Source organism: Mycteria americana, chromosome 7 (genome assembly GCF_035582795.1).
Source record: "Mycteria americana isolate JAX WOST 10 ecotype Jacksonville Zoo and Gardens chromosome 7, USCA_MyAme_1.0, whole genome shotgun sequence".
NCBI lineage: Eukaryota > Metazoa > Chordata > Aves > Ciconiiformes > Ciconiidae > Mycteria > Mycteria americana.
The window spans coordinates 13356615-13374268 of record NC_134371.1 but is presented as its reverse complement, the minus strand read 5'-3'; the positions used below and the strand labels follow the sequence as shown (position 1 = coordinate 13374268).

Genomic DNA, 17654 nt, shown 5'->3' with positions numbered 1-17654 from the left:
TCACCATGTGCTTTGGTACCATGGCTTTGGAAGAATTATGATGTGGTTGGACTCAAGCGTATTTTAAAATGGAAAGAAACAGCTCCTCCAGTAATCAGCAGCACCATCACACGCAACAGCCAGAGAGTATGCCTGCAAATTAATTAAGTGGCACTCCCTTTCACGGGTGCTGCTTTTTGAACTGAAAGCTGTAAACTGGTAGCAAGGCCAACCGTCCTTGCCTCATCGTGTTACAGACCAGGCTGGCCCCAGGGTTCAGGCAAGCACCATTGCTCAAAAACCAGACAGCCTCCCCATCAGATGTTCCTTTCCACCTATAGGTAAATATATGCTCACTACATTTTATGGCCTCAGATACAAAATCCTTATCTGTTAGACTGTAACATGATCTGGCAGTATCTGTCCAGGTAGACACTTGGTTATCAAGAGTTAAACAGCACAGAAACAGAGCCCTTAATTAACTTCAAGGTTGCCCCATGCCTTATCATGTATGGAGGCATTGTCCTGAGATTATTTTAAGAAGGAGCAAGAAAGAACATCCAGGTATTATGCCAAAAGCCTCTTTCTCAATTATTCCTCTTACATTACTAACCCATTGTGGCTGACTAAAGGCTAAAGCTGCAAAAGCTGCATCCTGAAGCTGTAAATTTAAGTTGGTTTCTCAGTATATGCTGACCTGACTTACTCCTGTAACTGCAGCCTCCTTATTATCTTTAACTTCAAGGTAATTGTTTGGCAACTAGTTGTTTCTCTATTTCAGGAAAGCAACTCAAATATATGATTCCTAAGAGACAAATCTGATTAATTGCTCTGTCATCAGCTGGTTCCTGCTAGTATATGGAGTACTTAAATAATAAAAATGTAATACGAAGAACAAACAGTAAAGTTCTGAAATGAAAATGTGAAACACATTTCAAGCTGAGAATTGGGTTCTTTCAAAAGTTTAGGGTATAAACCAGACTGTGTCAGATTCCTGCAGTCAGGATAAGCACGCTGTTATGAAAACACCTCTTTGCACCATTTGCCAGCACCTTTTCACCCAAAAATCCTGAAGAAATCCACAAAGATTTTGATGCAGAGATTTATAATACATTGAAAATGAAAACATCATTCTCAATGCCACAGAATACCGCCAAGTCCTAACTCTGAGCTTCTCATCTCATTGTTAGACACCACTGCCTTCTTCCCCTCCTCCTCGTTTTAACAGAAGCAACAGCATTTAATTTAATCCACCCTGAAGCAATGACGGAGTCAGCAGCTGATATACAGCTAGTGCTGGTTAGAACTCGGAATTACTGTTTTGTGAAGAATGTCAACATTTTGACATTTGTTGCTATTCTCAGGGTAGAAAGGAACTGCATATTCATCTGGAAATTTTGAAATGTCACATTGAAATCACAAATTCAACTCTGAATTTTGGAATTTCACCTTTTATTTCATTTTACATTAGCTTTCTGTCTTTTTTAATTCATTAAATGCCAAAGTAGAATATTTTCAATAAGCCTTTTTTCATTTTACTTGGTTTTGCTTTATTTTAGCATTTTAAAACTATGGAAGTCACTGTCTCACACTGACAGAAAACCAACTTCAACCATCATTTTACACCGTCTCTGAATCTCATCCAGTGGAAATTTTCAATACGTGACTTTTGGGAAGAGGACACTTGGGTGGAGATACGAGATTTTGGGGGAGAAGACATGCAGGGAGAGGCAGGCAGTGTACAGCAAGCTGCCTGCCTTTCTCCACAAGCAAAAAGCAACGCTAAGAAAGAATATATCCCTGTGACAGCAGGAGGGAATCTGGCAGATTGCATTTATTCATCTGCAGAGAACAAAAAATTCCTAGTCACTAGATTAACAGCAAACAGCAAGAGCATTAGTCTCAGTTCAAACGCAAGTGCCGGAGGTATCTACTTTATGTGAGTGATGGCAGACTGTAAAAATTATTAAACCAGTACAAGAGAAGTGCATCAGTCATAGCAAAGAACACTGGTGAGCAGATGTTTCTGAGGCAAAGATGAAACTTCCAAGCGAATGTCTCCATCACAGGTATTAAATCAGTGGAAAAACTGACAAAAGCTGTGCAAAATGAGAAAACAGCGAGCCGTCACAGTCCCCTTTTGGGCACTGCAAGTTTCAGGAGACCGTGTCGATGCTGGTGGCAGCAGGCAGCACAGAAACACCACCTCCAGCAGTGCAGAAACGATGCGGTGGTTGAGGTCTGCTAATCACGAGTGGCCACCACCACCTAAACCATGCCAAAAGCATAAACTGCCGTGTTAATTTTACCTCCTGATTTCCAGTTGTCTCCCCACTTAAATTTCCACGGTGCTCACCTAGAACAGCGCACAACACTGAAGGGCTGTCTGAAGAGGAGGTCATGCTCCATATGCACCGATGCCTGTATATATGTAAATGGGGACAATGGGACTCGTGGCTAGTGTGGGCTAAGCGCGTTAAGGAACTTGTACACTTGTGCCATGTTAGTGAGAACAGACACAGCCACCAAAGGGACACTGCTCCCTTCCTCCTTCCAGCAAATCTACAGCAAAGGAGCATAGATTTGTATGCTATACTAAATCAGAGCTACAAGACACTTTTGTCCTCCCAAAATTGGCAGATCGCTCTCAAGAGATCAATGTTTTTGTTAAGGTTTCCACCATTCTGGACTAAAACCACAAGCTGCCTCAAGTGATTTCAGCGGCACCCAGTCTGTGGCAGGTCCCTTTGGGAGGGAATGTGGTTCCCCAGGCCTATGAGTAGAATCAGAAAGAGGAAGGAGAACACAAGGGATCCGAGACCTAGGAAGGACAGACCTCCCTGGTGTCTACAGTGGCCACCCCTCAAATACTCCAGGAGCCACATGAGGTCCCTGAACGGTCCACAAAGCCAGCTGGGAGACATGCAGTAGTGTCTCAAAAACACTCGAAAACATGACTAAAAACAGTGAAAGGACCTAGACCTACTTGGAGATATGGGAGCTCAACAAGGGTATTTGGTGTCTTAACCACTCCAGCACAGAAACATTGATGATAGCTGAGCTGGTCAGCGGTGGGAGTTTCGTCCACTCTGTTTTGGCCACAGGGCAAACTTGCAGGAATTCTCCATGTCACAAACTGGCTTTGCAATTTTTGTTTTCTGCTGTGGATATCTTGGTGCCAGAAATCAGCGTACCTAATGAGTCATCCTGGTCTTGTGCTCTCTGGCCTTTGGGAGGGGAGAAGTTAAGAGAGAGGCTTCAGACTTTGACTTGTCTGCCAGCACTGCTGGCAAAAAGCACAAGAGCAGCCAGTTGTGTCACATGTCTCTGTGATGGTCTTATGACAACTCCACTGCTGCTTCTACAGAAATCCCCACCATCTACCACCCAGAGGAGAAAGCTCCTGAGGTTTTTGGCCAGGAATGCCCTTGAAACACATGAAGGTTTAAATGAGGACATGCACTCCACCAGTTCATTTCCTAACTAGGACTTGGGCATTAATGCTAGACGGGGTGCTACAAAAGACTAAAATGCACAGAGGTTTCACATGCATGACTCTCACTTCCATAGCTGGCCCAAGAACAGAATGCAACACAGCATTATGTGTGAGTAAAACTCATTGTTCTCAGTGGGCTTTAAGAACCAGTACAGATTATTTGCTGTTCCCATACCAATCCGGATTTATTTTGGATCAGCAGCGACTTCAACATGATTAGCAGGCAGCAAAAAACACAGAGCCACAGTACCATGAATCTCTTCCTAGCCAGAATGCAAAATATAAACATCCTTTCATCCTTTTTTTTTTTTTCCCTTTAAAAACCCCAAACAAATTTAATGAAAAATTTTACCTCTCACAGTGATGGATTATGGTATGTGTTAGCATTAAGGACCATGAACTTCTAATCTGAGATGGATTTTTTACAACATCCTTACTATTTTGCACACAAAGTATGTTCAAAATTAAGAATGCACTTTTTGAATACATTTAGAAATTGTTTTATATTTTAAGATCATTCCCTTGCAAGAAGAAAAATTCCTAAAGGTCTTCTTGCATTTTATGTGCTATATATTAATGCCTGCTTCTTACCCTGGCTTCTCAAATCAATTTCCTTAACTGAAAGGCCTCAAACCAACCTTGAAAAGGCAAAACACCACAAAATGCAGAAGCCAGTTGTGTGTAGGAAAATACCTTAAAATTCACATTGTAGCCAACAAGTCAAATTACACTGACAATTCTCCGTATCAGATACCTGGCTCTAACACAGCCTTCCTTTTTTTCTCTTTAAATAAAATCATTCCAAAAGTTGATTTTATGAATGAGTTAGTCTGCAAAGGAAGAGAACAGCATGTGGTGAAACTGGACAACACTGATTCATTGGCAAAGCATACAGTGTTTTATTACTGAGCATTTTCTGTAGACTGTAAGTAAGATCACCTTCAATTCTTCACCAATTAAACTATGTACGTTACAAAGCAGCAATCAAGCAGAGTCTGCTGCCAATATGTCAGAGAAGAGTTGTAAGTTCAAAAGTGAAATAGGTAATAACGCAGATACTTAGCAGGCTCGAAGGGAATAAAAGTTCTGGAGGAATTTATCACCAAGCAGATAATAGTCTGTTTTGCAGAAGAACTGAAATGATTGTTATAGAGATATATATGAAGTATTTCTGCATGTGTATTTGCAAATGCCACGTGCACACACACAAACATATATATACAAATATATATATATATGCATACATGAAACCCCAAACTTGAGCTAAATTAAATTGTCCCTCCAGCTTTGTAATGCAAATGAGATGAACAAGCTCGTGCTGTCTGTGGTTTGAGATGATTTGCGTTTCCATAGAGATGCTGACCGAACTAAAGTTTTTAAATTTTTTATATATATAAGCCTACCTGTATCTATAAAAGTCTAAATATGGATCTGCTGTACCTCAGCACTTCCTCAGTGACTCCACTGGAGCCACAGCAATTTACAGGAGTTAAGGCTATGTGCAAATTTTGTGTCTTTCACTACTTTCCAATCTGAGCTCTATACCAAGTACCTGCAGAGCTGAGAGTTTATTACTTCTCTACCCACTCCTAGCTTCTTGGTAAAGAAGGGGAAGAAAAGAGAAAAAGCGGTTTCTTAGTTGCTAGTAGATAATATTTCAAGGACATTTGTAATTTATGGCCCTCTCTAAACTGCCTGGAGAAACATCTTTGCCTTCAAAAGTTCCCACTGTCAGGAAATCTGGAATTCAGGGAAAACATTATGTGTGCCTCTAGTGAAGGAAATGCCAAAAGGACAGGCTTTCTGTTATGTGTCAGAAGCTTTTTCCCCTTTCCCTGTGAGCACCCACAAGCTGAAGAGCAGGGACATCCTGAGACGAGCCAGGGTGGGCCTGGGCAGTGATGGGTTCACTGCCTCCCTGCCTGGGCTTGGCCATCCTCACCCTTTGGTGGAGCCTAAGTCCATCATACACTATGAAGATCCCACAAAGCTAAAGCTCCTGTCCCCCCCCCCCCCCAGAGCCACGTTAGAGATGGCCACCAGCAAAAGCGACAAAAGCCAGCCAGGGTCGAAGTTTGGGCAGAGAAACCAGGCAGACCAGTTTAACTTTCTATCTCAAATCGGCTTCGCTTTATGAAGTCTGGGCATCAGTTCAAGTGGATGGAGGCCACCTGCTGTACCATCACCTGAGAGGAAAATCAGAGCTGAGCTCTGTGGGAACTCATTTCCATGTGGTTTCAGCGATAAGTGATTTTTGAACAGCGACACACCAGAGGTCAACCTCCGCAATTGCTCTGAACCACAATCAAAACCAGCCTCTTGTTTACCTCCTATCTGCCTAAGAGGAAGGATTTGTCCGGTGAACCAGAGGTGTCCACAAGCACATGGAGCAGAAGCTCACACCCAACCTCTCGTTTGATCTTGGGAGAGCCCAGAAGGAAAGACCCAAGTGCAGCGATGCCATACGGAGGTATGGCCAGCAATCTCCTGGGGTAACGTCATGTCAGAGGGACGAAACCTCCCTCCTGCCCTCAGGGTGACACGGCGCCTACGCACGTGACACCGTCTCGTCCTTCAAGGCTGACAGCGTTTCGAAGCCCCCACAAAAGCCTCTTTTCAAACCAGACGAGAGTTCCCTGCTTCCAGCTTTTAGGAAGCCATATGAAGGGATACTTGCCCCAAGCCCCCGCAGGCACCATTTAACCCCCCACGTCGCCTTTCAGGAAGGGTCCCAGGGTGTGTTCAGCCCTGTGGCTCTCCACTCCCCCGGGGAGGCCAGCGAGGACCCACATCTCCTACCTTTTGCTGCATTGCGGGCGGCTGTGGGGCCAGCACTGGGTCAGTGATGTAGGTCTTCTTTGTGCCAGGCGGCTGGTAGAGCCCGGGGGGAGCCTGGCCCACGGTGTTACTGGCAGGATACGCTGGCTCAGCCTTCCAGGTGCTCTGCGGCACATAGGGCGCTTCGGAGCCGTTCCTCCCCCCGTACCCCCCATAGTAGGGGTCCTGGTAGCGGCCCTGTGGAGGTGCATAGCCATAGGCGGGCTCCGAGGGCCGCGCGGGCGGCGGGGCGTAGCCGTAGTCAGGCCCGCGGGGCTGCGGAGGGCCGTACTGCGGGGTGCCGGGCGGGCGGGCCGGTGGGGGAGCGTAGGGCTGACCGGGCCCGAGGCTGCCGTAGTGCGCGGGCTGTGGGCCGGGCGGCTGGTAGTGCGGGCTGGGCTGCGCCGTCCTCACCTGGACGTTGAAGGCCGGGCGACTCGGGGTGGAGGCCGTGGCATAGGAGGCCGGCACTGGCTGCGGCTTCAGGGTGCCGACGGGAGTCACCGGGATGGGTGCCGGCTGCCCCGGGCCCTTAGTGGTGGACTTCTTGGTGGCGGTGAGGGGAGGCTGGTTGGGGATGATCATCCGCTTGTGGCCGGTGACCGGGGTGGACACGGATGGGGTGGTGGCAGCAGAGCTGCTCGAGGTCCCGGAGCCCTAGGGAGCAAGGAGAGAGAGCTGCAGCGTCAGCGGGAGCGACTGCTCGGGCATCAGGTCGAGCAGCAAGGGGTTAAGTGGAAATGGGGTTTTACAGTAACATCTGCACAGCAACTCAAACTGCTTAGGAAAGCAGGAATGTACCTGAGACCACACAGTAATGGTAATAGCAACCTTTCCCTGCTCTGACAGAACAGGGACGGCACCGTGGCAGCCGAGCAGAACTGCCGCGCACGCCGTTTTGTCATTCCTTGGAGTTTTCTCCTCCACCTCAAAACAAACAAACAAACTAAAAAGCAATAAACGCAAGAAAAAGGGAGACTCGCTGGAGAATAATTAGGGGAAAATCATGCATTCCTGTGAAAATGAGAGTATTTTGAAAAAGAGAGAAAATGAGATTAGTCTCTACAGAGACATGAAATTCCTTGGGTCCCTAGAGCCCTTGTAGGGTACTGCCCCCAATACGGGAGCTCCTTTAACAACACAGGAGGCAGCAGAATGGGATAGCCTAAAAGCAGCTCCCAAGCTGTAAGAATTAACCTAGATCAAAGCAAAATATGGAGGTGTCCCTGTCCCTGGCTCTGCTCCTAAGCGCTGCTGGTTGAAAGCCTGGAGTGACCCCAGAGAAGGCAAATGTTACACATGGCTCATTAAAGGGCAGAAAGCAGGCCAGGATTCCCGAGAGCTTCAGAAGTCAGCTCCCGCCACGGAGCCGTGTAACCCTGCACCAGTGCCCCAGGCACAGCAGCGCTTGGGCAGCCAGGGAGGAGGTTCACAGCAAGTGCCGCCGCTTCCTGCAATTTGGCCACCGAATGAAGATCTAGTGCAGTGACACTGTCCTAATAGGCATCGTACGTCCTTCTGTCTAATATACTTACTCTGGCTTACCTCTTAGTTAAATCCCTTGTCCAAAAACACCGGTGTCAAAGGACATCTTTGTTAAAGAGCTAGCAATGTGAAATAGTTTCTGAAGAACACTGAATATCACCCTCAAGTCTTCACTAAATCAAACAAGAGCAAACATGAATTTCTGGAGTTTAGGATCAGGTAAAATTTCTTGCCTCTCTATTTTCCTTTATTCTGAATGAGTACCTGAATTTCATGCTTTCCTATACAGAGATGCATTAAAGTGAAGACATGCGGTTTGACAGTATTTCTTTGCAGTTGCACTTAACACCATAGTTATATCGGGTTATACCTCATCCAAACTTCCTGCACTGGGCTTGATCTCACTCGTGATCCCCTTGATAACCTGCAAGTTCACAGCAGCCCAAAGTCAGACCAGCTCAGCCCTCACCGATGGTTGTATTCATGCTAAGGCACATGCCACCTTTCCCTAAATGACCAATCTTGTATTTGTCCCCAGGTGTTCCTGCTTTATGCAGGCACCCTGACCTCTACCTACTGCCCCATCACCCTCTTGCTGGGACCGCTGGACTGGGGAGAGAGTGGTGGGGGCTCACTGGGACACCCCGTGCACAAGCTCTACCCGGGCCAGAGAAATCCTCTGCCTGGTCAGCAGGTGGCGGCAATAAATTGCTGCCAAACCAACCCAGGCCAGTGGCTGGAGAGGAACTTCAAACACCCTTTTCTCTGGGCCTCCAAGGGTACCAAACTCACCTTCCCTGGAAGGTGGGAGAAAGGCAGACACCATCCCCACCACCCCCCAGCATTTGGCAACCACCACATATGAAGAAAAGGGAGATAAGAGCAAGCTGCTCAACTTCTAGTCCACAGCCCACAAGTGAATCTACCAAAGGAATAAGGAAGCTCTACTAAACAACTGGTAGCTCTTCCCTCATGACATGCAAATACATTTTTGCTGATGCACTGGTAAAGACGTTACTCCTGCAATCACACCTTCAGGGCAAACCTCCCGTGAGAGTAAACCTCCCATGAGGAATCACTATAAATGAGCAAAAAAACAGGCAAATAAGAGCATCAATCTGTTTTGAGAGACGTAGAAGGCGTGTATGCAGAGGTGGGGAATAATAAGGCAGCAAACTTCTGCTGGAGAAAAAACCATCTCAATGTATTCAAACCCTGACCTTGCCAACAGATCCATGACAAGGTAGTACGCAGACAGACTGAAGAGATTTTGAAACTGAGAGCAAGGAAGAGCTGAAGCGTGTCTCAGTTGAACTGCAAGGGCAGAGACAGGTTAAGGGTCTGTGGCCCTCCATTAATACTGCCTGATTCTTCTATTTCTGAAACACCTGACGAGGAACAGGCATTCCTCCATCCCTGCGTCAGAGCACAACTGCACCAGCACTCATTGCTAGCAAGAAAATTTGCTTTCTGTCAGAATTATTCTCCCATGTCAGCTTGGCATTTATGCCTGGGAGTGCGAGAAACTTTCCCATTTCCTCACCTATTTCATCCTTGTAAATGACAGTAGTTTGTCCACTTACTGTAATGGGATGAAAGGTCCACAACGCGGCACTGTGTAATTACCACCAGAAAAGCATTTTTCTTTCCCATGTGAAGAGGGAGAAGGTAGATAATGTTTTAAAGACAATGGCCCATCGGGGGGGAGGGGGAAAGCCCAAACCAAAACAACATAAATGAGCCCTATTCATCACATCTTATGTTTCTGAATGCAGACTCTGGAAGTAGGTGATGACAGACCACGAGCAAAGCTCTTGCGATGGAAGTCTATTCCATCCCAACAACCAGGGGACTTTAATCTTACATATAAACATCCACATAACACTTCACTTAATGCGTTGATGCCAGTCTCCTGCCTGGACTGGAATACACCTTAAGAACGAATAATAAACCCTTCCTGCTAAAAACCCTTCGCTGCCTATTGACTGGCACTCTGAGCAGCTCCCGCATTTGACACTGCAAAGAGGATGTCTCCCGTCCTGCACCAGAGGCCAGTGAAGGAAGGCAGCAAGCTGGGGGTGTCTGGGCCAGAGACCCAGCTCTGCCATCAACTTCACAGCAAAGGCTCGAACTAACAAGTATGGGCTGCATTGTGGCATTCAAACCACAGGCTGCCTTGAGGAGGAGGAAGTTTGCATCAGTAGGAGTCCCCAGAGGCACCCTGCTTGACTCATTCTGAATTCCTCTGAGGGTGCTGGGTAAGTGTGTGATGAAAGCTGGGCTTAGGAGGGGAGAAGAGGGTGTAAGCCTAGTTAATATGGTGTAGTGGAGAAATGGGGCAGGCTAGAGGGAACTTAACACTTCTGGAGCACTGATGATTTACAGGAACGCAAAGAGGAACATTGGCTATAGCTCCTGAGCAAGGGCACAGGTGAGGTATCACCATAAATCCTCTGCCCTTTTGCCTGAGAGAGAGAGATGGGTGGCCACAGTCCAGCCTTCTGTATGTCCAGCCATGCGCTCAAATATCACCCTAGGCTTAAACCTCTAGATTATTAATGGATTAAGAAAATACTTTATAAATGCACATGAACTATGGACAAGATTCCTGCTCTGAGGACAGGCATATGTGGAAGGATGAGAAAAGGGTACTCAGATACCATGGGGAAGAGTGATTTCAACAGATGTCTGGAAGGCACTGAGAGGATAGGAGGGATGGATGAAGCTATAAAGATGCCAGGTAGATGGAGAGGGAGTAATGAACAGAAGGCTGGAAAGGGCTACCTCTATCACTGGGTACAGTCCCAGCAAACCCATGACTGTCACAAATGTTTCATCCAAATGAGTCCACAGAACTTCTACCAGCGCAACGAAGTAGACTCATCCAAAAGCACATCGAAGGCACAGCCCAGAAGCATGAAAACAAGTAGAAATAGGACAAAGAAAAAGGAGAAAGAGAAAGACAAAGACAAAGAGTGGATTCATAGGAGTGCAGGCATCCCTTCCTCCAGCAGCTCCTGGACAGCTCATTTCAAAACCATATTGCATTTGCAAGTGACTATCGCAGCCAAACACACTCTCTGACATCCTCTAAGGGCTGTTTTCAGAGGAAGACAGGCTTTCCTCTGCTCGCCATGAACTAGATGAAACTGTCTGACACACTTCACAAGTGCAAATTAGAACCACGCTACTTACCATCAACCCCTTCTTGCAAATTCATATTTGCAAAGAGAGAGTAAACTAGAAACCCCAGGTGCTGATAACACAGAGTTGTTAAGAGAAACTAGAGTAGGAAGGAGTTAAATTCAGAACCTCATCTACCACAAGCATTATAATACAAAATCTTTTTTTTTAATGGGGAAAGCACAAGAGCCTTGTTTAAACACAGATGGAAGTACCTAAATGTACTACCTCTTCTACAAATGAATTATCCAGCAGTTCAAATAAAGGTGAACTAATACTGACAAAATCAAGTAAAACTCAATCAATGTGGGAGGAAAAAAACCCCAAAACACTTCTCCTAAAAAAAGTTACCACGTGTAACCATGAGGGGAATCATTTTGCTTGGTAACTCCTGCCCTATCTTCTTAAATGCAGTGAAAGTTTATAAACATTTGCAGGAGTTTCTTGTATCAACCATCATACGAGAAAGTCTACGGTGTTGTGATAAACCCGTGCTGTTCTGCGGGTCTGACTGTCAAAGCTGGGTATCTGGATTCAAAGCTGCCCTGGTGGGGAAACCCAAAATCCTGAGTATCTGTGTGATTCTTCATTCTGTAGAAATTATTTACATAGATCTTAAATTAAATTCAATGTATACCTACAACTAAAAAGTCATCACATAGGTCCTAGGGATGAAACCTGTTGTTCTACAGATATTAGCCTATAATTCTATATCATTTGTCAGGGTTAAATCTCAAAAAGAGTACAGAATAATGATAGTCTACAGCAGGAGCATGATTCTATACGATCAGCTGGAACCCTTATGAAAAGGACTTCATTCTCCTTTTATTTTGTGCATTTGTAGAGTATTTTCTATAGAATTCCTTCAGTTACTCAGTTTCACAGACTGGATCAAAAATGCCAACACCAAGTTTATCACATTCTATTCAATTCTCCAGGCATTTTTCATAAAGGTACAGTTGAATAGCTTTAGCCCTTTAGCTGTCAAATTATCACATATAAAGATACATTACTCCAGCTCAGTGGTTTTCAACCTTTATGCTCGGCAGCCCCCAAATGTTTTTCAGGAGAGACAAGCTCCTTTACGGAGAGAGTTAATCTACTGACAATAAACATGGTTTTTAAAGTTACCTTTCACTGAATTCTTCTTAGATACCTTAGGAGTGATCCATGGACCCCCAGGGTTTGCAGAGGCAGGTTGAGAACCACAGCTCTAGCTGGGGCTGCCTTTTTCGAGCATTTTGGTCACTATTTACTCCAGGATAGGAATGAAACAACCCTTCTTCCTCAAAAGGCAGAAACCTGGCAACTACAAGCAGGCTGAACCCAGGATGCAGCGTTCCCAGGGGACTGCCAGTTCACAGTGCTGGCACAGCACCTCTCTTCCTAACTCAACCACTCTTCTGCACGGTCCACCAGCACAAGCTGGACTGCAACGTGGGGCCAGCTCAGGCATGTGCCAGCTGAAATCTTTTAAGTATCATCCAGTGGTGGTGGTGGTGGTTGGAGGCCTGGGTGGGAAAGGCAGCGAAGGGTGGAAAATTAACTTGGCTTCTGCTGACGCCGTGGATTGGCATTCACCTCGGCTAGCTGGAGGTGCTTAAAGCTCTCTCTGCGAAATGCATCTCCACGGGGTCATTTATCCCATTCTAATATTGAAGCCTAAAACAGGCAAGATGAATCATCCACTGGGGGAATCTACTTCACTCCACTGACTGTAAAAGAAGCATAAAAACAGCTGAGACAAGTCACTGAATATTTAGACAGCACAAGTGGAGACAAATTCCACAATAAGCAGGTAATTTTGATGTGACTGTAAGAAGCACAGATACCTTTTCCCTGCATTAAGTGCACTGCCACTCAAGCTCAGTTAGCGCTGTGCACCAAGGGGAATTCTGAGTGCCAGCAGCTCAGACGATCAGCCAGGACCCTGCCACACCATGCAGCCAACATAAGACCGAGAGGCTGGGCTGCAAAGGCATTTCCAGCATATGAAGGCGGGTGGGCCGCCCTTTCCCACCCCCTTTTCCACCTCCATGCTGAACAGTGGCTCCTGCTGGAACTGGAGCTGCCGCCTTGCCAGGAGCAGTGGCTGGGCTGAGCCTCCCTCCTGCTTGAGGTAGCAGATCCCAGCTCCCCCTCTATTTGGGAAGGATAACCCCAGAGAAAAACCAAATACTCTGCTTTGAGACCTGGGCCTCTAGGTACCTGAAAATGTGAACAGGCATTTTACGGTGTTTCCTGATGTGCAGACACATCTAACTCCTGCTGACTTCATATTCTGTATTTGAACAAGCTGCCTTGCTAGTGATAATGTACGGCCAGGTTCCCCTGAACATATCCTCTTTTTCTGTCTGAAATAACATCTGGGTGAAAAAGAGAAATCTGGCCTTTCATTTGGGACTTGCAGATGCCTGGAGTCCTGGTAAAGCTCCAGCTGGGTTGCTGAATGTCCAGAGATCCCAGGCAGATGCAATGCCCCCATTCAGCATACCTGATGCATTTTCAATATACAGGATTTTCTGGCCTTCTTTATAATGTCCAGATAGTAGGCCAGGCACACTGAGGACACGTCAGTCCGCTTTGCACTGCTGCTATGTGGTGTGCACAGCTCAGTTGCTAACACAGATTCCTTTAGGTGTCCAAATGCCCTTACAAGCCGGTCCAAAATTTTGAAGTCTGGTCCAAAACCTTAAAACCCTTAGCCAAAACACGTTTATAATCAGATGAAGCTTTTCTTTACAGTTTCATCATTCTCTCATTTCTAGTTTACAGCTGACAAGCAAGTGTCACGGTGGCATGGGCTGTGCATGGATCAGCAGCCACACTCATACTTCCCAGATGGGTTTCAGCTTGTTGGCTTGATCACCAGAAGCTATCAAGGTATTCAAACAGATTGCTCCTAGGCATTATACCAAAAGAAGAAGAGGAGAAATCTAATAAAGTGTTCATCTCTGGTTCTCAAATGAAGAGAATACCTTACAGATGCCATAAAGTGTGACAAGAACACAACTGCTTCTGAGCTTTGATCTGTTTTTCAGCTGCTACCACGGGTGGAAAAGGAGTCAACATAGTTGTTAATGGTTCTGTTCACAACCTCTTTTGTACTCCTTGTGACAGCCCAGCTTGAAACACAAGGGAGAATAGGGTGCACAAAAGAAAAAGTGGTAACAAGTTGACCTCCGATATTTTATCATGGAAAACAGCCTTTCACAACTGACGCATGCAGTTATAGACACACACCTTGGTTCAGCTTTCAGTACGGGTGTCAAGTGTTTTAGGCAATCTGGGTTTCCACTTTCCAACACTCCATTAATTCCAAAGAGCCTGAACGCATCTGAAAAGTTTGGTCTCCAAAACACAACAGTGTTATGCCAGGGAAGAATTTTGCTTTTCCTTCTCGGTTTCATATTTACTTTTTTATTTGTTTACCCCAATACTATCACTACGATGACTACTATGAGCTTTTTTATTTGTTTTTCCCTTTCTGATGAGTGATCATCTGGTATTTATGAGAAAGACTATGTGAGAGACCAGTTTTAAAAGATGTGCAAACAATTGACCTAAATACTTCTAGTTCTGGTGGACAGTCAAGGGCCATAATTTTAGCTTAATTCATTGAAAGGGCTAGTTATGATTAAAACTCTCCTATTTAAGCAATTGCACTTGACCAGTTCAAATGCAGTAGCAACTTCATCTACGAGAACATCGGCTATCAGCCCGAGGAATATCTTTATCAAAAAGCTACAGAAGATGCCAGTCATGAGAAGTTAAATGTTTTCTGAATTCATCTTGGGATATTTCTGTAATTTCCCACTATCATCACTAAAATGAAAAATGTGCGCCACTCTGGACCTCAGGAACATGCAACAGCAGCCCCCTGCACTGGCTGAATCGGTGGCGCATCGACTTAGCAATAAATCACATAAGGAGCCGTGCACCACAGCCCTTTGGTTACATCAAAATGTAGAACTACTGAATACAATCCTGGAACAGAAGACCACAAAAAGGGTAGAGCAGTACCACGTGAAGACAAGCTACTATGTGCATGGAGAACTGAAACCGAGCTCCTTAAGGAGCACCTTCTCTAAGGCTTAGCAACGCAGGAATCTCCAAAGCATTTCCATTCAGCAAACTGGGCCCTTCTAACGGGTTGAACAAGTCTCCTTGTTTAATTTAGGCAAAATGTTGCCCTGCCTGACAATGGGGAAGCCCCCACCCCCCTATAAATAAGAACTTTGGGTAAGCAAAGTATTTTTATGACTTTTGCTATTACTAAGCTAGTGAAGCTTAAAGTATCATAATTACACTGTCCACAGACTTAAAAACGTTTTTTTTCTTCCTTTTATAACTCGCTATTTGTAATGGAAAAGAAGCTCATGTGCATGATAAATATGGGCAGGTTGGAGGGTTATACAGATTATGCTGCTATCCATGGATATGTATCATGATTAAAAAAAATGGATTAAAAAGGTATAATGGAAGATGCGTGAGTGAGGGGAAGGGATGTGCACCTGTGAGTGACAGGATGAAATACATGTATTCATGAAGGCTTCTGGAGAAGTCGTCTACAACTTATATGGAAAAGTTATCATCTTCTATTGTGTGTTGAACAACGGATTTAAAGAACAGTCCAAAAACTCTATAAAAGCTTCTCATTTCCTACTAAATTGCAAAGGAGTTTTAGAGTGTTTATAGAGTATGCAAGCTTTCTTCTTTTATTAATTCTAGAGAACATTAAAAGAGTGTGCATATGCACACATAAAATAATATGAAATACATATGCACTCAGACACTACTTGGTTTACTTTGTGTTACTTGTTATTTGTTTACGATTCCATTTATTTGCTGCATTGCTTGCATTTATAAGCTATTTGTCTTTTCAAATTCCAAAACTCTATTAAACCAGATATAAAAAATTATCCTACCAGAGGGCATAAACATTTTCAAATGTTAGTATTGTCTCTATTTCCTGTGAAAACCATGTGTTTTTATTCTTCTTTTCCCCACGTTTTAAAGCCTGCGTGAATAGTAGTACAGAAGAGCAGAAGCATCAGCGAACAATTCCGTGTTCATACAACATCTGCTTTCTTATGGTTCACTTGAGGTCCAGAACCCACCGTCATCCGCCAATATTTTTAGTGGGCTACAAAATGATTCAAGTTAGTAACTTGAGTGGTTAGCAACAGAGAAAAACTATACAGCCTCACCAAAAAAATAACAGCTCAACCAAAAAAACCCATAAAAGACAGGCAGATGTGACAAAGAGGTTATTTTCCTATTAGGTCCAATGTACACCTTTCCAAAAGGCTGACAAGCTCCAACAACAGGTCAAATTTAACGGTTTTCCCAGATGGCTCCTTCTGGGAAGTGTAGTGGAACGTTCCCTCATTTATCCGTCTGCCTGGGTTATCACCGCTGCCCAAAATACCTTAGTCTTTCCACAATATCACAGATTCCAAGTACAATGTTGAGAAATCTATCTGATTGGAAAGGTTTTCTTTCACCTGTTGTGGCTTTTTAGATTATTCTATAGGTATATAAATACATACACCAAGATACACAGAATTTACCCACTGCAACATGTCTAGTCAAAACACCAGGGCAGTACTGTAACAAGTCAGGAAAGCGAAAGAGAGAGCATTAATTTATAGCACAAGAAAAAAATGCCATCTGTACCACAGAAATACTCGAGTATAAAACAATATAGAAAGTTAGAATATTTTTAAATTAAGGTATTAACTCAGAATAATCACTGTTTCCCCACTATTTTCCTCTCTTCATAGAGAACATACAATTACATTAAATGTATGGTTAATAAAGTGTTTACTCAAAAGACACATTGATAAAAATTTAGAATCATAACAGTATCACTCTAAAAAGCCTGTGTAAAGCAATGTCAAAGCCACTGCCTCACCAGGCTTGGTTCTGTTGCAAATGGCATTATAAATTAATCCAGTTTTCCTAAACATGCCTTGAGGAAACAAAACCACAAATAGCCATTGTAAGTTTTAATATAAAAAACACAAAAAACCAAAAGAACAAAAAAATCTTCTCTTCATTCTTAACTGGAATGCAAGAGCTGTGTTTTTAACAACTGATATTGCTGAATAGGTTATATACTCAGTCCAAAAATGTCAACTTTTTTTGATGCAGCTTAGTCCCACATACTAGTTTAATACCAGACTTTCTCCTATGCAACACTTCTCTCAGCTCAGCAGTTTGAGGGGGAAAAAAAAAAAAAAGGTTGCTAAACTTCATCAACAACGACCTAATGAGCCCGATGAAGTTATGATTTATAATTTTCCTCGCTTACACTGTTCTTAGACCAAAATCACATCCCAAGACATTTGCTCCATGGCTGCTGATTGGGTTAAGGTTATCACAGTCATAGCTGAGAACCAGAATATTCTTCAATACCTCTTGCTGCCTGAGTTACATTTTTTTTAAAAATGCTTTTTATCAAGCCAGATTCTGATCTTGGTGACACTGGTGCCAGCTTAAGCACATCTGTTGACTCCAGCAGATTTACTCCAAATATGCTGGCTGTTGCAGATCGGGATTTGGCCTACTACTGCCTCTGAATTTGGAGGGTTTTTCTCCCCACTGGGAACACAGCAGAGGTTTCTATGCACGCTGTAATGAATCCTACGGATCTAACCTCCTCCAGGTAATAATCGTCTAGCTTTGCTTA

At 44.3% G+C, this 17654-nt stretch overlaps 1 protein-coding gene across 10 annotated transcripts in view; it reads right to left on the bottom strand.

The window, feature by feature from the left end:
* LPP (LIM domain containing preferred translocation partner in lipoma) overlaps positions 1-17654 on the bottom strand; it is an 826113-nt gene that overhangs the window by 595721 nt on the left and 212738 nt on the right. For all 10 annotated transcript variants that reach the window (XR_012776441.1, XM_075507128.1, XM_075507132.1 and 7 more), the window contains one exon: positions 6275-6949. Coding sequence is in view for 9 of the 10 variants with exons in the window: in XM_075507128.1 (XP_075363243.1) it covers positions 6275-6949 (675 nt within the window). In the remaining variant the exon portion in view is untranslated. The remainder of the gene's footprint in view (positions 1-6274; positions 6950-17654) is intronic.